Raw genomic sequence first — 25,633 nt, 5'->3', positions numbered from 1 at the left:
GTATTGATAGTCAGCCATTGCTGTAGGTGTATTTTTCAAGCGCACTATTAGAGTATTTTAAGATTATTTACACTAACTTTGGCATTCTGAATACAAATGATATGGCCATGTTGAATTAATTAGGGTTTCTTGCTTTACTTAGTAAAACCCTTAATATATTTGTTTATCCTTACTTGATTACTAGACACATACTAATAAACTAAATGTCTTTTTATTTAAGTGACAAGGTTGTTGATGCGAAATGGTTAAATTTATGGATTCCCAAAATCGATTTAAGATCAAACCATCTTATATTAAACTTGTCTTGTGTGATTTAGTATCCTGATCCTATATCACTCCAATATCTTACTAAAGTGCCGCTGTTGATCTCATTATAGCTTTAAATAAGATCAAAAAAGTACGTACTTACAGTGTCTTTATGCTATGCTGATATTAGCCTTACATTCTTACAATAGCATTTAGAAAGTCTAATATAAAATCAAATGAACTTAGAGAATGGGGATATAAGACCAGGTACTCTCAAGATCAATGAGACTTCGTTAATGTTATTGTAGGAGCAAGAGGCTTATAATAGTATTATGCTATGCTGATATTAGTCTTGCATTCTTACAATGGCATTTAGAAAGTCTAATATAAAATCAAATGAACTTAGAGAATGGGGATATAAGACCAGGTACTCTCAAGATCAATGAGACTTTGTAAATGTTGTTGTAGGACCAAGAGGCTTATAATAGTATTATAAAATGCTCTTATAAACATATATAAGACTAGGTAATAAGATTGACCTTACTAAAGTCTGTCCTAGCTTGTCTAAGACTCATATAAGAGCGATTGTTATTCCAAAACAATAATAAGAGCGCTATAAGCTCACCACTCTTATAAAGTGCGCAATCTGAGAGTTTTTTGCTTGTTGGGTAGTTAGTCATAGGGGTGGCAGAACTGACAAGGTTAGGAACCACTGCGTTAGAGGGAGCAAGTGATATTGCTATCTCATTTCACCGCATAGCTGCGTCCCTTAGATTGGCCTACGCTGGGCCATCGTGTAGAGGAGCCCTTAAAACTGAATAAATGTATGGCTCCGCTGTTTAGAAGAATTTATAAAAACTAAATTGACAAAAAAACATAATTATCGAATAGGATGGTCCAACTTTGTATGTAGAAAAAAGTTGAAAGGATTTTATCTTCACATGGCTCCCTTAATAGAAAAGTAATCTATGTGCCTGAACTCATTTGCGAATAATCAAATCAAATGATGTGTTGTGGTCGCTATGATTTTGTGATTTGCAATATCCTCATACAAATAAAAAAATGCAAAGTTACCTAAAACAAAAAAACGATCGCCATCTTTTTTAGCATACTTATAAATAATAAATAAAACGAATAAAGAGCCCTTAAAGACATTTCCAAAGCAGAATTATTGATGGGTCAATTTATTTTCATACTATTTTGTATAGCAGTATTGTTTCATTTATAGCGACCTCTAAATAATGTTAATTGCTCTTATTTTTTTATAGATACTTTTTCGTATATCAGAATTTAAAAAGCCCGCAGGGAAAAGGAATTTTCATTAATTATTAACTAAGAAAACTTTGTAGACACGTAAATTTACTGCCATCTTTGGACACATGACTAAAACTTTTGGAACGTTATGGTGCCATCGCTCGAAACGATGCTGTCAATCATTTGGCCTTTTATCTATTAGATGGCGCCACTTTTAGGTCTTTAACAATTTTAACATATATTAGTAAACGAATAAGGATCAAAAAGATCATCAAGGAAAGGAAAGTCAAATGGCGTTCTACAAATTTTTATCATGTGTCGAAAGATATAGCAGCAATTTTTCTGTAGCAACAAAATTTTGTTTGACAATCCACCTCCATTTCAAATTCGCTTTGCCAACGCCTACAAAATGGGAAGGAAAGAGAAAATACTCCCTTTCCCGTTTCTAAACTCCCTCAGTTAGTCGGTCATCCCCTGAATGGTAAAAGTAGAACCACCTCCATCTTCGTCGGCAGAAGAAGGGCCATCAGAGCTTCACTCTGTTGTGTTTTATCTCTATAGGATTTAGCAATTTAATCCGCTAAAACATCATTTTGCTACATCGAATACCTTGACTAAAATATCAACAGAATATCATATCTGTTGATATTGTGCCCTGAATTTTTGTAGACAAGATTATAGCAAGCATCGCTGGCTCTTAGTAATCTATGTATATGCACCAAAATTTTCTAAAAGAATGCCACGAACCGTACCGAAACTTTCTGCGGCGACTGCACGCAGGAAATATTTTAAAAAACCGTTTCCCTCTTTTAGCTATGATATATAATTTTTTTATTAAAGCAATATAACATACTTTCACATTTAAACTTCTATTCCTAATATAATATCAATATTCCAATCTACAACTACGTCTCTATAGGAAAGCCAAAGTTGATAAATTAATCTAAATGAAAAACTGCTTAGATTTTTTTAAACATGAACCCGTTTTCGCCTGCGCAACTGTCCGTCTCCTTGAACTTTAACGGCCGTAAAAAAAGTTCAGACAATAAAACTGAAACGAATACGCTTTGCTCGCGCTTCGTGCTCGCTTGATCAACAATACGAAATTTAAATACAAAAAAAAAATGTTACAATTCAGGGAATAGATCCAGGGTCCTCTTCTCTACTATACTTGACTTGGTACATACTAGTTATGTACAGAATGTAGCATTAGTTTATGAGACTGCTAGTTTAACAGTCCAGACGCGGTTTATTTATTTAGTATAAATTTTATTTTGACACTTGGAGAGACTTTACACCTCCAAATTTTATTAGTATTAGTACTCTGACATTGGGGACCTTTTACATCTCCAGATTTAATGTGTTTTTAACCATAGAGACTATACATCTCTATTGTATTGTATTAATTATTTATTTTAAGATTATTATAATGTAATGTTTACCCAGGTATTGGCTGTTGTATTTATAAATGTTGTTATGTATTTTTCATGTCACTATATGATGTTACTATAAATGTTGTATTGACTTGTAAAAGAGCCCTTGAGGCCTACTTGCAGAATAAATTTTTGAATTTTGAATTTTGAATCTCTCCCTGTTACAAAGCTTAGTCAATAAAAAATAGGAAATTAAAGTGCAAAAAAAAAAACAAAAAAGATTCCATTGTTCGGGATTTGAGCCCGGAACCTCATGATTGTAAAGCTAGCGTATTCCAATTGAGCCACGAATGGATACATATGACACGGTGAAAGTAGGCTACTTATTCTCGAGTAAAACCTAAATATCTAAATACCCCCTAAACCAGCGTTCTAAAATATCTGAATTTTTCGCAAATCACTCTGTAACCATGTCTCAAAAGGAGGAAACTCTTATGATATCGATACGGCTATTTGTTTAGGCGTGACGTACCATGACTCCGCCATTTTGAAAAAATTCCAAAAACTGGATCGACAAAAAAATTCTATTTGATCATAGAATATGGTCGCAAAATTTCACGCGAATCGGTTGAGAATTGCGACCTGTAGAGGAGAACATCCGGACATACGAAAGCAGATTGCGCGAGTCAAAACGTAGACCTACGCTACGCTTCGGTCAATAATGAACTTTATAAGATTTTTGAAATATTTTGTGAATTGTTCTAATACTTGCTATATCTCTAAAAGCGCCATCTATCAACATTTCCCGGAACCACGAACATTTCCCTCCCAACTCAAAAGTTGGATAACATTTCCTGCATCCTTCTATTTTACTTCTTTCTCCACCCGCGAGATGTCGTAACTAGTACTGTACGAGAACAGTTACATCCACCCTACGATAGATGTCGCCGTTTTTTATTATCCTCCATCTGTTGTGTATTTTCAGCAATTTTCGTGATATTCAGCGGTCAGGTAGTTGAGTAGTAAATACTAAATAATAAGTAATAAATACATTAGATAATAAATAAGTAATAAATACATTAGATGTCACTTTAGTTCTGTTTATGACACTGACTGTATAATATTACATTATATATATGTGACATTATCTATGAAAAGGGACCGTAGCGTGGCGTTGTTTATAATATGGGAGCATGGTTAATAATGGCGTAAGCGCCACCGACAATAAGGTCCCTTTTCATAGATAATGTCACAAATAGGGGTCAATAGTACATTACGATACAAGTGCGAAAAATAGGAAATTGGCAACGAATGGCGATAAAGTAAAACACGACGGAAGGGGGTGTTTTAAATCGATAGGAGATACGAATTACCTTTTCGCACGTGTATTGTACAACGTTTTACAGAACATATGGCCCTACATTTTCGAAACGCGCACGTACTGTCCTAGTTACCGCACTAGGGCGGTAAAGTAGCATCATATGTACTGTAAAATTATTTTCATTGACACACTTGTCACGGTTGTGTTTCCGTCTTCTATAAAATAAATAAGAAAGTCAAGTGCTATCGCACGTCTTTCAGGCTGTAAATTATATTTTACATGTGTCAAATTAAAAACTTCATCTCATACAGAAAGCTCCGCTGTTTCACATTTATTGGGGAATTGTAATTGTTTTTAGAGTTCCGTACCCAAAGGGTCAAACGGGACCCTATTACTGAGACTCTGCTGTCCGTCCGTCCGTCCGTCTGTCACCAGGCTGTATCTCATGAACCATGATAGTTAGCCAGTTGAAATTTCTAAAGATTATGTATTTCTGTTGCCGCTATAACAACAAATACTAAAAACAGAATAAAATAAATATCTCTTTCCAATCTCGAGGTTCTCATCCAATCACCGAAGTTAAGCAACGTCGGGCGGGGTCAGTACTTGGATGGGTGACCGTTTTTATAGATAATAGTACGGAACCCTTCCTGTGCGAGTCCGACTCGCACTTGGCCGGTTTTGTATTTTGTGTGTTGTGTGAGGATGTGTTGTCTTGCTTATTGAAGCAAGACAACGAAAAGAATTTTGACCCATATTATAGCTTGAACTATTGTTAATAGGTATACATAGTTATTGACTTTAACCTTTTCTGTAAAATCTGTTGCACTTTTTTTTATTGTTGAAGTAACAGGTGAAATTTAACAACGAGGCATAATTGAATTGAATTGAATTGAATTGAATAATAAAGTTTTTTTTTTTAAATTTTGTTATTTATCGGTTTATCTACTATTATTATTTTAGCAAAAAAAGGTTAAATTATTAAATTATAAACAGGAATGGCAGATCAAAGTCCACATTCAATATTTAACGGTGTATTTAATGCGAAATTAATTCAAGTAAATTCACCACTGTTATGAAATGTAAATCACTATTTTGACATACTCAAAATAAATATTAAAAATGGTAGCAAGAAATAAATTCACACATTTATTTTGCAAATTACTTCAAATTTATTTATAAAAGTAACTATAAACAAAATAGGTATTACATTAGTTATGCAAATAAAATATCTAATACGAATAATCGTTAAATCTACCTATGAGATTCATACTCAAACAATTCTGCAATATAAATTCATATTTAATACTGAATAAAGTATATACTTTTTGTTTTGGCACAGAAAATGTTCGATTCTTGCGGACGGCTCTAAATCTAAAACCAAAGATATAATATATCTACATTATTATATGCTAATGCATAATTTACTCAAAAGATCCTTAACGTTTAAAATGTTTAAATTAGTCATCAAACGTTGTTTTGAATTTTTTCATCTCAGCAGCTCGAACAAGGGTAACTTTCTGCTTAAAAACAGTGAGTAAAATGCGATGCAATTTGATGCGATATTTAATGCGAAAGAGACAAAAATAAGTTCAAACGTAATACAATGGTATATTGACGGTTTATAATACACCCCCGAAATAAGTCGGACCGCATCGTTCCAAAACACCCTACGACAGGGGTTCCCAAAGTGTGCGCCGCGGCGCCCTGGTGCGCCGTAGAAAGTAAAGAGGGGCGCCGTGAGTTCTATCATTATCCAAAACCACAAATATTCGCGGGTGCCTATTTGAGCGCTCGCATCGGTAAATAATATAGCGTCGTGTAACTCTTTTTCGACCGTGATTTTAAATTTACAAGGGCGCCGTTGCAAAATACTACACTTGTAACTGCGCCGCATGTTGAAAAAGATTGGGAACCCCTGCCCTACGAGTATTCGATCGTAATAAGTATTTAATGAAATAGTACATTACGATAGAAGTGCGAAAAATAGGAAATTCGAAACGAGTGGCGATAAATTAAAATACGTCCGAAGGGAGTGTTTTAAATCGACACGAGTTGCGAATTACCTATCCGCACATGTATCGTACAACGTTTTACATTACATATGGCCATTTAAATGTTAGACACAGTAACGTAATATGCTAATTTTCGCACTAGTGCGGTAAAGTAGCACAATATGTACTGTAAAAGTATTTATTATACAATACGGAACATAAATAATTCTACTTTTAACGATCTCTACTATAGTTGACAAATAGTAGTATTCGCAATTCGGACCGTATCTTACCAAATTTTTATAAAAAAACTTGTCAATTGAACTGTTTTTTATGTTCGTATTATTTTATTGATATTTTTTTAGACATTTCTTTTAACTTGTGGACCAAGATAACCACGGAGTGGGTGCCCTGCGACTCAAACTGGGGATCCGGCCGACCTCGTCGGCGATGGCGGGATAACTTAGACTCCTTTTTGAGAGACTGGCCGGTCGTAGCTCAAAACCGAGACGAGTGGAAGAAGAGGGGGGGGAGGCCTTTGCCCAGCAGTGGGACACAATAAAAAAATCTGGGCATTTTATTTTCTTTACGTACATACTGAGTGTGAAAGCCAATTGATGTTAGAGTTTATGTATAGATAAACATTAAGGACCTTTTTATAATCATAAATATCTTTGAAAATTCAAACATGCCTTTGCCTTATAATAAAAACTTATTAAAAATAGCGAGTTCATAACATTTCATTTAAATTATTTTTACCTTTTATAGATAAAATTCAATTCCTCCATTATATTTACTTATTTTATAACAAATTTAAGTCTAATTTTACTTATGTTTGTTCAGATAGGTAAATGGAGACGGTTTTAAACAATATAAATACAGATTTAATGAAACATGTATTTAGATATAAGATTCTATTAAGGTACCAGATTCCCGTCAATGAAGTATCTCGAAAATATATTTACAGTACATATGGGGCTACTTTATAGCACTAGTGCGAGAAGTAGCATATTATGTTACTGTGTCGAACATTTAAAGGGCCATATGTACTGTAAAACGTTGTACGATACATGTGCGAATAGGTAATTCGCAACTCGTGTCGATTTAAAACACTCCCTTCGGTCGTGTTTTAATTTATCGCCACTCGTTTCGAATTTCCTATTTTTCGCACTTGTATCGTAATGTACTATTTTAAACGTGTCGAATATCGCTAAAATATTGACTATTTTGACCGCTAAAATTTGAGCGTAAATTTAAAAAATCTGCAATGAAAAGTGTAGCAATCAAGAAAAAAAATACATCAAGTCGAAAACACATTCCATCTATGTGTATACCTAACCCAGTGGTGGGCAAACTTTCTTCATGGGGGACCAGAAAAAAAAATCCAAGGAGGTCCAGAACTGCGGAATAACGCATTTTGATTTGAAATCGTTATGTCGAGAGTCTTATATAGTCTTATAGGACTGGCAGGTGGCCGAAGCTGGCCCGCGAGCCGTACTTTGCTCACCTGACCACTGGTATAACCTATGAAAAGCGCAAACGCATCGAGCGGCCATAATAGTAGATTGTGTCACAAGGGAGTAAAATGATATATTTACGGCGAGGGCGCACATTGAATCCTGAACGAAGCGAAGGTTTCTATAATTGAATTGTTTCTAAAATATAATCCTAAGCGTATAGTAGAAATATTTTGCAACCATGTGACACATATTCATTATCACATCATCTATGAGAAAATTATTATGTTTCAAAAGATTATTTAAACTTAAAAATAATATGCAAAAAACAAAAAAAAAACATGTCCTAAAACAGAAACGTGCAACTTTGATGAAAAAAAAAACCCTTTTTCGAATAGGTGATGTAATAAAGAAATGTAACTTGCCATATAATAGAAATCTGGTAATTGACAAAAAAGCTCCGAATAAAATCATAAAGCCTACAATTACTTGTACAGGTAAAAATGTAATACCTACGAACAAATTTGAAGTAACCAGTAATCAAGAAAACAACAATCTTCCACTTATTAATTTACATTAGGCATCTAGAACTAGACAAAAAGGGAAAGAACGTGAGCCATAAGGAACTACTTTAGAATTTGAACAATTATGAAACTAAAGTTATTTATAATCTAACTACAAATTCACATGATTAATGACATTTTGAGCTATAAAACTTATATGGGAATGTCTCAGTTAATGCATCACACATAATTTTTGTTACATTAAAATGCATGTTACCACATTCAAGCAGCAAAATATTATTAATTTCTAACTATAAAAAAACTAATTTGTCACCGTTAATAATATCTGTATGTATTCATATTTATTTATTTATTAAATTACAAATATTACATGTGAAAAGTCTAATAAAGTTACTGTATTGTATAAAGTTGTTTTGTTCTAATTGCCATCGTCATTTATAGTTCAATAGTACATTACGATACAAGTGCGAAAAATAGGAAATTAGAATCGAGTGGCGATAAATTAAAACACGACCGAAGGGAGTGTTTTAAATCGATAGGAGTTGCGAATTACCTATTCGCACATGTATCGTACAACGTTTTACAGTACATATGGCCCTTTAAATGTTCGACACAGTAACGTAATATGCTAATTTTCGCACTAGCGCGCTAAAGTAGCACCATATGTACTGTAATATAAAATACTGATGAGAGATATATCAAAATAGTTCAAATAATTACATAAGGTATGTAAAGTACGTAAAAAAAAATCCGCTTTGTGCAAGACTCGAACTTGTGACTCTTACCAACTAAGAAACCGAAGATTATCAGGAAGGAAGCAATTTTTTTAATTTCTTCCTTTTTAAATATATTTTTTTTTTTGTATCGTTCGCAGACGTAGCTTTATGCAATTTATTTCGTATTAATTTCTGCAGACATTAAAAACAGTGACTTCACCACAAAAATCTCCACATCTTTCCTGTTAAAATGTGGAATCGTTAACCTTATTTCAAACACATAAGGAGGTCTAGCCAAGATGATAATTGTTGATAGAATATGTTAAACTAAACTTTAGTACCTATTGCATTGGGACGGCAAATGTTTCAACGAGTCACTTAAGTTTTCGTAACATTGCCATCGCGATACAATTTTTCTTTTAGTTTGGCTTTTATTGGTATAAGGTTATTATCTTGTATATGCCAGCAGATGAATGTATCTATTAATGATAAAAATAAAACGGGATCAGAAATCAACAACGCAATCTATATATTCTTTCAGATCGCTACCTACTATTATAACTTTAAATATTTTGATAATAACCTAGTTTACATTCAATATCTACAAAATGGGCTGCTAATTTGTCTTCGACTAATTCATACACAATTTATCAGTTTATTTTTGCATTTGAAATAATTTTCGAATTTTAATACTCAGAGTTTCTTGAGAAAAAGTCTTTACTATATTTTTTTATCTCATTTTTATCTGTACCACGCAATTGCCTAGAGTAAAGAAAGTCTTCAAGTCTGTTTTCATACTGTGAGTTGAGATTCTTATATCCAGTATTTTAATATCAAATCTTTACAACTTAGTCCCTATTACACTTGAGAATCCCCAACAGTATTTACTTGATTAAATTGACAAAGTAATGTTTGATTATCTTCAAAGAAAAGAAAATCAAAATACGAAGACTACTTAGATGCTACGTACACTAGGCAACGTGTTTTCATTACGTACTCTTTCCTAAAATACTTTGGTACCGATCACTCATTGAAATCTTTCTTTTTCTAATCACAAGTTAACTTACATCTATTTACATAGATAAAATTTAGGAATTTCAAAACTTAATTAACTACCATTTTCAGACTTGCCAGATTCTTCCTCAGTTATGGTGATCATCGGTGGCGGGAGATCAGTGTCTCCCGGTGAGATGTCGTTGGCAAACTTCTCAAATTTAGGAGAACCTGAGGGTTTTATTGCATCTTTAACAGACTCGTACATCTCTGTTCTTATAATAGGAAGTGAAGCTCGTTTGCCTTTTAACGCATCTTTCGACGGCGCGTCGTCTTCTTTAATAGTCTCCATCACCACACTCTTCTCTATCACATCTGGAACTTTTTCTTCTTCTAACCGCACGGGCAGACTATCGGCTCTGTTGAAAGTCTTTTTTGGGCTCTCAATTTTTTCTGAGACGATAACTGCTGTCCCGTTTTCTAATTTTTTCTCCATTTGATCATGTATATGTTGTAAGCTGACTTCCCTAGCTTGGACGTCAGAGAGCAAAGGTCCGTCAGTAGAGCCTTCGATGCAATATCCAGGGCCTTGCAAAGCATCGTTGCCAATAATTGAATCCTGTTTGAATATAGCTGCTGTGACTACAGGCTTGTCTGGGTCTGTAGGGGTTTTTGTAATGAGAGGTTCTCTTGAGCTGTCATGGATAATTCCATCTCCTATATCTTCTTTAGGTATATCATATCCTGCGTATATTGGGTACCCGAAAGGTCCTTGTTCGTAGCCAATCTGGCTTCCATAAGAGTAGCTGACGTTGTGGGAGCCAATGGAAGACATACTTAGATCTGATATCGAGAGACCGGTACTTGATAAGGCGAGGGCCTTTTCTCTTAATTTTCCACTGATGTTATCATCTTCTTCCTTTGGTTCTGGTTCTTCTGGCACTCGGTGGATGAGCGCCTGATTGGTAGAGATCTGCGGGTCATGAGGGGGAGAGTTCTGCAGTGTCTTGTTGTTGGGACGATATGCCGTAGACTGTTGGACCTCGACGACGAAAATTCCGTCGTTGTCGGGAGAGTACTTCATTTTCGTCTCGCGCCCGTTTTTGGTTATATCCTGAAATACATAATTCTGAATTTACTATCATTATATTTGCTTGAGTCGTCGATAAACTTATTGTTATGACTTTGTTTACGAAATTAATAACTGCTCTTAAGTTTGGAAATTCAATGAAAGTTTATAATACAAAAGTAAGATCGCGCAACGTTAATGTTTCCTTCTTTGCTTTTCTTTGCAAAAGAAAAGCGAACGCGGGTTCAAACTGCAATTTAACTTTTGTAAGAAGTAACAAATTGGCCGAAGTATTTAACACGAGAGAAACGTTTGAGTTTGGAACAATGGTAATGGGTCTTACTTCCAATAGCTTTCATTAAGTCAAAGAGAAGAAGTCAAATGATAGTTAACTAAATGTAATTAAGAGCATCAATAGTACATTGCTATAGAGGACGGGAAACGAAGAGTTGCTGGCCAAGTAGATATAGACGGCCGAGCGAGGCGAGGAAGGATAGGGATACGCGGCCGGCAACCCCATTTCTTGCCGAAATTTGTATATTACTTTGCTGAAACTTGCAATGAAATAATAATAAAAAATTGGGTGATGATGATGATGATTGTTTCATGTCTTAATGTGATAGGTTATTCAGTGCGTCAGGTATTGAAGGGGAACAAAAAATCTTGAAAAAAATCTTTATAGGGCTGTATCTTCTAAACCGTGCGTTGTAGCACCAAAATAATCAAATTGTTCCCCTTTAGGAAACCCTGAAATAAATTTTAACAAACACAAAAAAGCAAAAAAAACAAAAAGAAAAAAAAACATAATGGCAGAATTTTGCTCATAGGTTTTTTATGGTTAAATGCCAAGACGTGCCATAATTTGACATTTAAAAACAAAAGAAGGTTGCCTTACAGGCCTAGGTGTCATTGTATTAGTGTACATTGTACCAGGTGTATTCCTTTACATATCATCTTCACTCATCGCACCTGATATATAGTATTTTCGGACCTAATTTGAAGTAAGTCATGTCAAAATTTCTTTATAAGTTTGAGAAAATGTATATCTTATTATGCCGAATCACAAAGATCTAAATAGAACCCATATTCATGTGAGTGTAACCGTGGCATCTAAAAATTTTAGAATATGTCTCACGAAAGTTTGATTTCGATGGGTACGCTTCGAGCAACACCGGGAAGCGAGACGGCATTCATACTATTTCCCCTCTGCCGAAGCATAGGTACAACTGTACCTATGGCGGTGCATGTTGTAACTCGTCCGTACACAAAAAGAGATCGAGGTGTGCAAGATTTGACTTTGACGTTTGTCATTTTCTATGTATTTGTGTCGTTATTACAGATTGGATTTTGTACCTACCATAAGTCCTTTTACCAAACCAAAATTTATCATACACCGAACATGCTTATCGTGCGTGGTACGTCTTAAAACGTCGTCATTGGCAAAATCCCTCCTGCCAAAACACAAGAGGGGAAAGCCTGGAAAAAAAAAAAAAAAATAGTGGATTTTGGAGTGAGAAGTGCGATTGTGTGCACGTTTCCCCCCGCTAAAAATGATTTGTTCGGTAAGATATCGCATAGGCTCCTCCCTTCCGCCGTGTCGGAGGCCGGTGTTGCTCGAAGTGGGGGGGATTTCATTCATAATACATACAATTTTGCGCTTGAATGTACGATACGTATTAACCGTGAAAAACTTAGACTAAAACTTAAACGAACTAAAAAGATCATGTTCGAACTTACATTTCTCTCCTCAGTCTCAACAATAAGATGGTTGTTCTTCAAGGTCATGGTGATGATGGAGCCGTTAGCCGGGGTGGTGTCCACGGGTGCTCCATCCCTGGTGTCCTCACTGGGTGACTTGAGCTGTGGACAAGGTATGTTTGTTTTATTATTGAAATTTTGGGGATTATAGTTTTAAGGGCTATGGATACCGAGTAAAGAAAAACAGATTCCACATGTACTACACGCAACAAGCTTTCGTGAAACGAGGCCAAGAGGCTCCCAAACTCTATTTCAGGCCTAAAAGAGCTTAATAGAAATGTATATTAAATGCTTTTTACGCCTTTTAAGGTTAAAATGACAGAACTGGTATTATTCGACGGTTCTTCAGTTCCAAAGTGGGCCATCATTTACCAACTGAAATAAATGACAATCATTGGCTCTGTCGTCAATACGTAGGCTGGGAGGTCATCAGGTATTTGACCAGACTATCAGGTAGACTTAACGCCGTCCTGTTGGTCATCCTAAATATCGTTGGGCGGATAGAGTGGAGCCAGATCTTCGTGAGCTCGGCGTCGGCGAAAGCTGGTGTGGATCGACTCTGGACCGAGCAAAGTGGCATGCTCTTATGTTGGAGGCCAAGACTCCAGACAAGTTAGTATCAGGTAGGGACAAGGTTGTTATTAACACCATCACTGTACGCTTTCTTGAGAAACATTGAAAATTGAATAGTTTTACGCACGTATTTTATTCAAAGTGTCACAACGCGTGAAGAATATTATGAATGTAGTGTTCATATTTAAATTATAATTTTTAGTAATTTTACAAGTTACAAAGTCGTATAGTTTTTTTTGTTCATCGATGAATAGAAGAGCAAGAAATATACTCAATATGGCGACCTATGTTACAGGAGGCCTTAGTCACTTTTTCTTAGTATATATGACATTTGTTTCAGTTTATAATTTATAAGTAATAATACCTACACGTCTAATACTTCTAATAATACCTACACGTCCGTTAACAGAGAAGAGAATGTTACAATGGATATCGTAAAAGTATCGATTTTAGTAGTTATATTCCATTTGGCTCCCGGACTGTTTGTATTATCGGCTGAGTTGGCACTAACAAAGAGAGGTGATTCTATAAATAAAAGGAGGAATATTTCTTGAACAAGCCCTTGATAAAGCTGGTATTAAGTAGACTGGAAAATGATAGGTTTCCTAGCTGATCAGCTGGTAAAAATACAGATGGCTCAAAAAACGTCGACAAAAAAAAAAACATATTGCTGAAAATTTTGCATTTGTGTAAACCAATATTTTGAAAAATAATACGTTTTGGTTCATTTAATTGCTTATAGTTATAATGTTGTAATAATATTTTGTAAAATATGTGTATATGAAAATTATTCTTTAAAAATTTGACAACGACAGGCGCCTGTATTTGGGTAAAATAAAGCATTTATACTCAATATTAGACAACTTTAATTCACATTTTAGTTAAACTTGAAAATTCCGTAGAAAGATAAATATACTTACTAGGGAAACATTTCAATTACTACACTTTGTAAAGAGTTCCCAACAACATGTATCTTTGGGATAGTCGTTCAGTCAGTCAGTCATTGTGGAACATGTTAAGATTTTTTTTTATTCTATAAATATACTATCTCTATTAATGGGTCGTTATTTATGTTTTTCTATTGTGTCCACCCAGGAATAAATTGAAAATCCCAATTTGGGACAAAAAAAAATACTTTATCCGTTGAGCTACGACTTCCAGCGTAATTTTAATTAAAAATATGCATACGGTGAAATTGTGCTTCATCATCATCATCCTCATATCAGCCCTTTATCGCCCACTGCTGGGCATAGAAAATCGTGCTTATATTGTACAAACGACAAAACAGCGAAATATATCTATTCACCAAATTATGTGCACAAGTCTGGGCGACGTGAACGCGCGAATGACAGATAACAGCTAACAGAGCCCCTAGTGTAAATTTATTCGATTTCGTATCGGGACGTACGCGTTTGAGTTAAGTCTCTTAGTTAGAAACAGCGCGCCAAGCGGAACGTTTTGGAAACTCAAAATCCCATAGAAAATGAGACTTAACGCAAACGTGTACGTCACGTTACGCCATCGAATAAATTTACACTAGGGGTACTGATATGATCCAATATCTTTCTTATATCGGTTTGATGTTAGTGCACGTTCAAATTGGCCTCTAAATCAGCGTTCAGATAATTAGGGTTCAGATAGACGCGGTTCTAATAATGAAGTTTGTACTTTTACTTCGCAACAGTTTTCTGTACCCCTAGTGTAAATTTAGTCGATAGCGAAACGTGACGTACGCGTTTGCGTTAGGTCTCATTTTGTATGGGTTTTTGAACAGCGCGCCAAGCGGGACGTTTTGGAAAGTCAAAAATCTCATACAAAATGACACTTAACGCAAACGCGTACGTCACGTTTCGCTGTCGAAAATATTTACACTAGGGGTACTGATATCTTCTGCGCCATATCCATTTTTAAGCAAAATCGTTTTTTAATGATTCCTAAAATAAAATAAAATATTCTATAATTGTCACCAATCGGTTTAAAAAAAACTTTATTTAAAAATGTGCCATATCCGCATTTTATAGGATGATTTACACTGAGTTAAAAGAAAATTATCACAAAAATGGTGACATATCCAAAACTTTGTGTCATGTCATATTGTCATACATTGTACGGTTAACATTTACTCATTGAAAACAGATATGGCATTAATAAAAATGCTTTTATTTCATGATCATCACTACATTAAAAATATTTGTATCACATATAAATAGTAAACTACATTATAAAAAATGTGGCTGAATGATATATAAGTTTTTTTCCTAAATATAAAAAAAATTAGCTTCTTTTCGCTCTCCTGCAAACCAATGTAAATGGCGTAAATCAAATCAAATCAAATTATCCTTCCGGCCCGATTCGGAGAATGATTAAGACATGTTTAAGATCTTGGAAAGATCTGTAAAAGATAAATTGACGTTTATTTCGATTCCGCTGTGATCCCAATAAGATCTATCTACGATATTTCTAACGTCAAAGTGACATTGGTTGCCCGAATCGAGCTGCTTCTGTCAATTATACGACATACAAACGATATCTAAATGAGAACGTATCTAAACCAGAACTTACCGTTATCGTATCTCATTCTTCGAATCGGGCCGTTCGTCAGTTCCTTTTATCTTTGGTTTTTAATCTTAGGCTACAAAAAGACCGTTTTCCCTCCGTCAGCCTTGGGCCCAAAAAGGATTGCAACACAAAGAAAACTGCCGTTTGCATTTTCGGAGCTGTTAATGACTTGTACTTATTGACGAATCGTTCACCTTCGCCCACGTAACGCTACCGCTACAAGTCATAAGAGCCCCGCGATCCTTACTTTACCAACCGCGATACCAACCATTTTTAGAGTAATAAGCTTAAGCTGGTGTTCGGATGTCAATGACAGCTGCATTACTGTTGCGTCCTTCTTGCCGCTACTGTATCTGTTAATTTCTTTGATAAAATGAGTGACTTTCGCCGCCGAATATTAGGTGGTGCATGGTTAAACTTATGATTAATACATTTTAGACATGCTTAACCTTTTGAACGTCAAGAATACGTAGAGACGTCGTAACTAGTCGTGCCCACAGCGCCAAGGACAACTATAGGTGTTATGGCGAACGCTGTCCAAGTAATCTTCACACTTTCGAGTAAGGTTTTCATTAGCTCCCTTGCGCCCGGGATGTTGGCGTTTGAATGATTTTTGTGTTTATGACATAAAGCGTTCAAAGGGTTAAAAGTTAATACTTAAGTATCAATCTTGAGTTTCATTTCAAGTTTTTGCTAGCTGGGTGAATCAACTTTTTTTATTTTGTTATCCTGTCCCGTTGTCCAAGGGACAACAGTGGCACAGTTTGTTTGAAGAGACGTTGTATGCCGTTCTATTAACATGCTTAGTAGGGGGCCCATTATGGACATTGGTTATAACGACCACAAAAACGCAAGTTTGATACATTTAAGTACCATAAAATCAGTATTTCAATGAAATTTTGTCCCCTGGACAACTAATCGTAACCATGGCAACGAGTGACGCTAAAAAGTTGATTCTCCCAGCTAACAACATACTTATTATAAATGGATTTTTATCTATGTGTAAAGTGAACACTGAACACTCTAAGCTTACTTTATAATCTTTATATCTCAATGACGATACATCATCGATACCTACGCGAACTTCTTTTAAAATTTTCCCAAAACATAACAAAATTAGGAATGCGTATGACGGCCCTGTTATTACAGATGCTCATAAATCTCTTATCATCCGGCGTGTTTTATATTTGAAAATCAGATATATACAAAAGGAAAATACACTTTCAGTTAGCAGAAGTAGCTTTATAACACTCTTACACTTTTCTTCATAATTAATATAATCAGCTAAAAACTGCATAATAAATTTAAATCTTTTATCTAATGGGCTATGCGCGTCATAGAGCGAAGTTCGAATCCCTCAATTGTTCCTACGCGCATGTTAACTTCAGCACACTGCGTGCATGTGCGCATTGCGCACTCCTTAAGTTCCTAAAAAAATCTCAGCCTGAAATATTTCAAAAATTGGATCGCTTGTTCCTGTCAATTGGAACAGAGGCCATAATTTAAAGGTATTATTTGGCTGAACCAAAACCAATTGACCCTTAAGCCGTCGAGGATAGTAGTGAAGACTTTTTTACAACTCATTTGAGGCGCAGTAGGTCTACCGACACTGGTCGATATCGGGTTCCTTGCCTGTTATTTTTGTCATATACATATTTCGTTCGAACTTTTGTATATGATTCTTCGTCTATGACGTACAGTATTATCGTTATGTAAAATAAGTACGTATTCCTTTTAATGTTTATTTTACTGTTACTATTGAAATAAAAATGGTGGCCACTTAAATACGTTAATATATAATTTCTAAGAATATATTTCTTACTTGCACATCTTTACAACAACAATTATTTAATTATATTAAAAGCTATATTATATAAGACTCTTATTATTAAAAATTATATTATCTTTCAATAGGTAAGTACTCTCTTTTAGCTTTCATACACAAACGCAAACATTTGTTAAATTAAAATTATCAATAATATGCCGAAATAAAAAATATATTTTGTATTTAAAACTCAAATATCAAATTATTAATGTATTTATAAAATATAAAAATATATGACAGGTACGCAAATGACTATCTCTATGAACATAATGTACTACACATTAAAGATAAAGATAGTTTATTATTCAAGTAGGCATATTACAATGCGCTTATGAATCTCAAATAAAGCTACACCGGCACACCTCTGACCCAAGAAGATTTAACTCCCTCCTCAATTGTAGGAGGGTATCCCAATATGGACCGGCCAGAAACTTGGCGGGACACATCTTTTCAAAACATTAGAACTATTACATTGTCATCTCAAAAACTCATTATCATTATTAATAAAAAGATCCCCCTCCCCCTTTTGATATCGACACTGGATCTGATTAGAAACCTTATCAATTATTTCAATAATAAACAATCCCTAAATAGCCTAATACCTAATGGCCCACTACTATTCTTATCCCCCTCAACTTCTCTGCACCTCAAACCACACATCCACCGACCAACCTAGCCTCCTCAAGCATTTTTCTCCTTACCGCAATAACACATACATCAAGCGACCAAAAACAGATAACAACCAGCTCACGAACTCAAACACCTAATTGCCTAATACCTAAATGTCCCAATGTAAAAAAGTCTTCATCACTGTCCATCTCCCTTAACATTGTCTGGACCTCGAAACCACCCACACACCCAAACCCGACCAACCTAGTCTCCCAAAGTATAATTTTTCTCCTTACCGCACTCACACATACATCAAGCGACCAAAAAAAGATAACAACCGGCACTCGAACTCAAACACCTAGGTGCCTAAAGTCTAAGGGGTCGTCGGCCGGTCGTCGGCTCGGTTTTCGGCCGTCGAGTTGCACTTTTTAGATGCACCTACTTCTCGATGTACGATGATCTAACGACTGGACAGGGGAGGTGTGGAGAGATGTTATTTAAATAAAATACGTCTGTAAGTTTGGAGAAGATTTTTTTTATTGTTAACTTTGTCAATGCTTTAATTCCGAGCACTCAGCAAAAAATTTGAAGATTGTTTGTAGAGAAATAGAGCTGGAGGAACAGTGTTCCTATTACAAAATAATATTTATGGAAGGTAATATTAATCAGTACAGCTTTTGCTATAAAAATATAAAAATTTCGCACTATTAAAAGACACAACCGAAAATCTGACTTAAATGTACTGATACATTCATTTTATCGAATTTGCTGTAGCTTCTTAATCAGCTACTTGCAACATTAAGGAATATATTATGCAAGGATTACAATTTTACAGATTTTTATGGCAATATTAACCAACCATAAAGCAACCATAAAATTTTACCATTTTCGCGAAAAAAATGTCATATTGGATGAAAGCACATCGTAAAAGAAACTATTATTAAAGACAATGATATTTTACCTACCTACTCGTAACTCGTAGCTACCAACATACCTATATTATCTATCAACTTTATCACGACGACCACGACCTCTCCGATAATAATGCACGACTGAAAGGACTCTTTGGAAAAAGAGGAACACATTTACTAAATGCCCCTGAAATATCCAACACCCTCTCCTTGCATCTCCTAACCGCACGCACCATTGCCGAAGTGCGTTGCACTATACGAGCCAGTTTGACTAGATTTTTGGCAACGCCGCTGCGCCCGCGCACCCTCCCCTCTGCACTCCCCTCCCACGCCCGCGCAGATGCGCTTTTGGAACTTTCTGCTTAGTTTTCTTTTTTTCTTGTTAAGTAGTTATTATTTTGGCGTGTGTTTTTTAGTTATTGTTTTAGCGACGATTATTTCGGTTGTGGCTGTAACTAATTGTAGAAACGTAAAGAACTTAAGTCTATAAGATTTTAACAGAGATATACGCTGTTTTAGAATGAGAAGGCAGTACGGGTTTAGGTTACTGCCCGTTGACATTGCAACGAGCGTAAGTTTGTGAGCATTTGAAAATGGATTTACATTGATGATATTTACAAAAATCGGCACCTATGTTAAGCTTTTTATGGATAATTGAATCGTGTCAGTCGTGGATAAATTGTAGCTTTTTCGTTTGATATCGTCATCAAAATAAAAATCTAAAAATTATTCTGTAAGTAAACCTTTTGAGGCTCTTTTACAAGTTAACACAACATTTATAGTAACATCATATAGTGACACGATAAATAGGTACATAACAACATTTATAAATACAACAGCAAATATCTGGGTCAACATTACATTATAATAAACTTAAAAAAAATACTACACTACAACAGACAGAGATGTATAGGCTCTATCGTTAATAATACATTCAATCTGGAGATGTAAAAGGTCCCCAATGTCAAAGTACTAATACGAATAAGATTTGGAGGTGTAAAGTCTCTCCAAGTGTTAAAATGAAATTTATATCAAATAAATTAATCGCGACCAGACTGTTCAGCTAGCAGTCTCATAAACTAATGCTACAGAATACATAACTAGTATGTATCCAATCCAACAAGTCGAGTCATCATTCCAGGTTAGAAAGAATTATACTTTTGAAATTTAAATAGTACAAAAATTGCCACAATAGCACCACCACAGTGCTCGACACAGAACATAAAAAAATCAATAAGTTTTTTGAAAAACAAAATCATTTTTGGTACAAGCTTTTATCGCTGTACTTTTCTTTTCACAGGCAACTAGGTAATACTCATCGAGACAGATATAAAAACCCCAAACACAATTAGGTTGCGTTGTTTTATCACAGAGTTCCTATGACCACCTCCTGTCTCCGTCATCAGATCAGCTCAATGGTACCATAATATTGCATTATCACCCGACTTACATTATGTATGCAAATTTTCAGCTTCATCGGAAACCGGGAAGTGGGTCAAATTTAACCTGTAAAATTTGACCAGTGCAAACATACATAGTTAAATTGCAAGTTAAACAAAATATTTAAAAAACAAAACAAGAGATTAAGAAACACAAATTGAAAGAACGTAACGAAACAAAATATGGTTCTGCTCCGGACACATTTTGCATAGAGCTTAAAAATAAATGGCGGGGTAACAAGGCGGAACTTGTTTTTTTTTTTCTTTCCACAAATTCCATCTAAAACGTGCCTGTAACCTTCAATTATTACTTTTAGATGCTTTTAGGGAGCTTGAGGTGTACCGGGTGTGGTCTGTAATACGAGCAATAAATTTAACTATAGGCTCCTCAAACTTAACAACATTTGTACAGCGATTTTTTAAATTATGAATTTAGACTTCCTATTTTTCATACAAATTAAATATTACTCAGTGTACGCTGTCATCAGTGTAATTGACGTTGATTCTCATGCACTAAACATAACAGAATTCACAATATACTCGTAGAATAAACGTCTTAGAATTAACTAAGTGTTTAAAAAATCAAAATAAAAGCTTTTAAAAGTTGCTAAACAAATGTTGGTCAGTTTGAGGAGTACAGCCTACAGTTTAAGTTTTTGCTCCTGTTACAGACCACACCCGATAAAGTATTGGGTGAGATATAACAGAATTAAATTTTTAGTGAATAGTAGACATATGGTAGCTTAAATCTATGTCTGAAAGGTGTTGTATAAAAATAAAGGTATTATTGAGAATTTTAATAGTACATTACGATACAAGTGCGAAAAATAGGAAATTCGAAACGAGTGGCGATAAATTAAAACACGACCGAAGGGAGTGTTTTAAATCGACACGAGTTGCGAATTACCTATTCGCACATGTATCGTACAACGTTTTACAGTACATATGGCCCTTTAAATGTTCGACACAGTAACGTAATATGCTACTTCTCGCACTAGTGCTATAAAGTAGCCCCATATGTATTGTAAAATTAATTTACAGTACATATGGGGCTACTTTATAGCACTAGTGCGAGAAGTAGCATATTACGTTACTGTGTCGAACATTTAAAGGGCCATATGTACTCCCTTCGGTCGTGTTTTAATTTATCGCCACTCGTTTCGAATTTCCTATTTTTCGCACTTGTATCGTAATGTACTATATTGAATATACAGTTTCTTTGGCAACTACTTTTTAACGGTGATCATATTAATTGGTGTTTTGATGGTAGATTTCAGTCTCGAAAATGTTACAACTCTGGATGCCTATTCATAATTTAAACTGCGTCCAAAAGAGAGTTATGGGCATTGTGAATGTCATCTCGCTCTGTGTGGTAGGGCACAGCACAGCGGATGTCATTCCAGATCTAGAGCAGAGCCCAACTGGGGAAGTACCTCCACCTTACAGTAAACCGCAGCCAAATAACACTAGACCCTAATCATAGTGTTGTGCGAAGCTAAATGAGAATATTTTGAAACTAAATATGTTTTTTTTCAATGATTGTAGTTTTAATTTTTAATTATATTTTGTAATATAAACATGTTCACTAGTGGCTCTGTGAGCTGTAGACCTTAGAAAACATAAAAGTGAACCGACAATGCGACATAGGGGGATCTTTATTTACAATAACAATATACATGAATATATACAGATGATTAGGGGGCGTCCATAAATTACGTGAGATGATTAAAGGGGGGAGGGGGTCGAGTCAAATCTCATCTAATCTCACGTTGGGGAGAGGGGGGGGTCTCGACAAATATCACGCAATTTATTCTCTGATTGAAACAAAAAAAAAATTATACTATTTTGGTCCATTTAATCCAAATTGTATGTACATGCTTAAACTAGTCGTAAATAAAAGCACGAACCAAATTGTTTTTTCTTTTTACAATAAACAATCCAACGCGTTTACGTAATAAACCCACATTCTGAAAAATCTCACGTGAGATTGGGGGATGGGGGAGGGGGTTGAATAAAATCTCACGACATCTCACCAAGGGGGGAGGGAGGGTCAGAAAATTGAAAAAAACACCTCACGTAATTTATGGACGCCCCCTTACTATAACTAGCTTATATCTAAAAGAGGCCCTTGAGGCATTGTACCAAGGATGCTGGCGGCACTTCCTCGTTGTATCGCAAATCGCAATACTGATACGTTGAGTATAAAAATACTTAGTTCGTTGAGTCGTTGTCACAGTGAACTCACAATAGACTTAAGCGTTATAATTTGCGCTTAAGTCCTTTATGCCAATTTCCGCATTATGAAAAAATCCAAAAACTGAATCGACAAAAAATCTATTTAATCATAGAACCTAGTCATAAAAAAAAATAAAAAAATAAATATTATAGGACATAATAACACAAATTGACTAAGTCCCACAGTAAGCTCAATAAAGCTTGTGTTGAGGGTACTTAGACAACGATATATATAATATAGAAATATTTATAAATACTTAAATACATAGAAAACACCCATGACTCAGGAACAAATATCGATGCTCATCACACAAATACATGCCCTTACCAGGATTTGAACCCGGGACCATCAGCTTCGTAGGCAGGGTCACTACCCACTAGGCCAAACCGGTCGTCAAGTCATAAAACTCACAATGGTCTTAAGCGCCATAAATCCTTAATGCCAATTTCCGCATTTTGAAGAATTCATAAACTGAATCGACAAAAAAATCTATTTAATCATAGAAACTAGTGATAAATTTCACGAGAATCGGTTAAGAGTTGCGACCTGTAGGGGAGAACATCCGGACATACGAAAGCAAAATGCCCAAATTAAAACGGAAGCCTTCGCTAACGCTTCGGTGAATTCTTCTTCTTCCTCTTCCTCGCGTTGTCCCGGCATTTTGCCACGGCTCATGGGAGCCTGGGGTCCGCTTGACAACTAATCCCAAGATTTGGCGTAGGCACTAGTTTTTACGAAAGCGACTGCCATCTGACCTTCCAACCCAGAGGGGTAAACTAGGCCTTGTTGGGATTAGTCCGGTTTCCTCACGATGTTTTCCTTCACCGAAAAGCGACTGGTAAATATCAAATGATATTTCGTACGTAAGTTCCGAAAAACTCATTGGTACGAGCCAGGGTTTGAACCCGCGACCTCCGGATTGCAAGTCGCACGCTCTTACCGCTAGGCCACCAGCGCTAACGCTTCGGTGAATAATAAAAAAAAATACCATCATCGTATTTTTGGCCACCATTAACATAGAAAGACAATTTAAATAAGCATATTTATTTTATCTTAGACATAAATTAAAAGTAGAAAAATTCACCGTCTTGGGCGGGACTTGAACCCCGGATACCTTTGTTTGGCAAAATTATAGGAAGTCATAATGTATTGATAGTCATATTATCATCAGACATAACTCTGAAACCGTTAACTTTTCAGGAATTTCCTTAGGTTATCCTATAAATAGGTTAGGTTAGGTTTGTTTTATGGCAATCCTGGAAAGTTACGCGTTTCAGAGAAAAACCAAATTATGGCTAACGAAAATGCGGACAAACAATACATTATGACTTAAAACTTTATGGGAAACAATAGAGACCCCTTGAACCAACGCCCACTAGATCACGAGTTAGTACAGTGCTCTTCCATCTGAGCTAGCAAGACCGTACCCAATACAGCAAATATTTCAAGCATATATTGGCCATAGGTCCTAACGACATCTACCGTAAGAGTCCTACACTTCTTAAATGGCTACCGGAGTTCCAAGCCATATTGGAAATTCACCAGACGATGCGCTATCCCATTCTAATTTTTTTTTATGTAATAGGCCGCAAACGAGCAGACTAACCGCCTGATGGGAAGCAGTCATCGCCGCCCATGGATATAAGCAACATCGAAGGAGCCACTTATGCGTTGCCAACCTTTGAGAACCCTAAATACCTGCTTCTTGAAGAACCCCATGTCATAGCGCAAAGGAAACACCTCAGAAGGTAGCTCATTCCACAACTTGCATGTTCTGGGCAAAAACGAACGAGATGCCCGCTTGTTCTTGGCAACAAGCAAAAAATTAATTTGGTAACAAACAGAAAAGTCTGCGAACGTTGCTATTAAGCTTAGACATAAATTTAAAATTGTGATCCAATGGTCGTGGGTTCAAGTCCCGCCTAAGACAGTGAATTTTTCCACTTTTAATTGTTGTCCAAGCTTGATACAATATTTATTTTATCCCCTCCGGCAGCAAAGCAATATTTTAAATCGCCCAAGCGGGCAACCACTTATTTTCTATTTACCGATTTGAAGTAGGTATAGTCTAATAGGGAAGAGGGTTTCATTCTGTTGAATGTAGTGATTATATCTCAAGCCTTGTTACAAGTTCCTCAAATTAGAATTACGAGAAAACTTTTATGACGCGACTAGCGATAATATCACTCATAAAAAATACATAAAACTCTTTATGGGTCGTCGTGAGGCAATTTTGGGAAATACAACCCTGGGCTATTCAGAAAAAATATTCAAAATTGTTAGTATAAGGCAGCCTTTTTTTTTGGAAGATCAACCGCAGGAATGGAACGTAGGAGTCGTAGGAGTCATATGTCCTGTCCACAAAAAAGGCTCAAAAAAGAAGTGCACAAACTATCGAGGGATTGCTTTACTCACAACAGCGTACAAAGTCTTGTCCAACATGTTGCTAAAGAGGATAGAGCCATATGCTGAAAAAATCCTCGGAGATTACCAATGTGGCTTCCGGAGAAATCGCAGCACGATGGACCAGATTTTCTTGCTCAAACAGCTAATGCAGAAGAAGTGGGAGTACGCACAAAGCATCCATTCGCTGTTTGTGGACTTCACAAAGGCCTATGACAGTATAGACAGGGGCTCCTTGTACTCCATTCTTGCAAATTTCAACATCCCCAAAAAACTAGTAGCCATAATCACCACAGCAACGAGGGAAAGCAGGATGCGAGTTAAAGTTGGCGGCGAGCTGTCAGAGGAATTCACGGTGACTACCAGTCTAAAG

At 35.7% G+C, this 25,633-nt stretch overlaps 2 protein-coding genes across 3 annotated transcripts in view; one reads left to right on the top strand and one right to left on the bottom strand.

Annotated features, from left to right (window-relative positions):
* Positions 1-25,633, top strand: part of LOC133524605 (histone-lysine N-methyltransferase SETMAR-like) — a 120,417-nt gene that overhangs the window by 21,447 nt on the left and 73,337 nt on the right. The window lies entirely within an intron of this gene.
* LOC133524593 (uncharacterized) overlaps positions 5,343-25,633 on the bottom strand; it is a 157,066-nt gene continuing 136,775 nt past the window's right edge. For both annotated transcript variants that reach the window (XM_061860697.1, XM_061860698.1), the window contains exons 5-6: positions 12,685-12,807; positions 5,343-10,992 (exon numbers count right to left, since the gene is read on the bottom strand). In XM_061860697.1, coding sequence (XP_061716681.1) covers positions 9,994-10,992; positions 12,685-12,807 — 1,122 coding nt within the window. In that variant the 3' untranslated portion in view covers positions 5,343-9,993. The remainder of the gene's footprint in view (positions 10,993-12,684; positions 12,808-25,633) is intronic.

This window comes from Cydia pomonella, chromosome 13, assembly GCF_033807575.1.
Source record: "Cydia pomonella isolate Wapato2018A chromosome 13, ilCydPomo1, whole genome shotgun sequence".
Lineage (NCBI taxonomy): Eukaryota > Metazoa > Arthropoda > Insecta > Lepidoptera > Tortricidae > Cydia > Cydia pomonella.
This window is presented reverse-complemented; position numbering and strand designations above follow the sequence as displayed.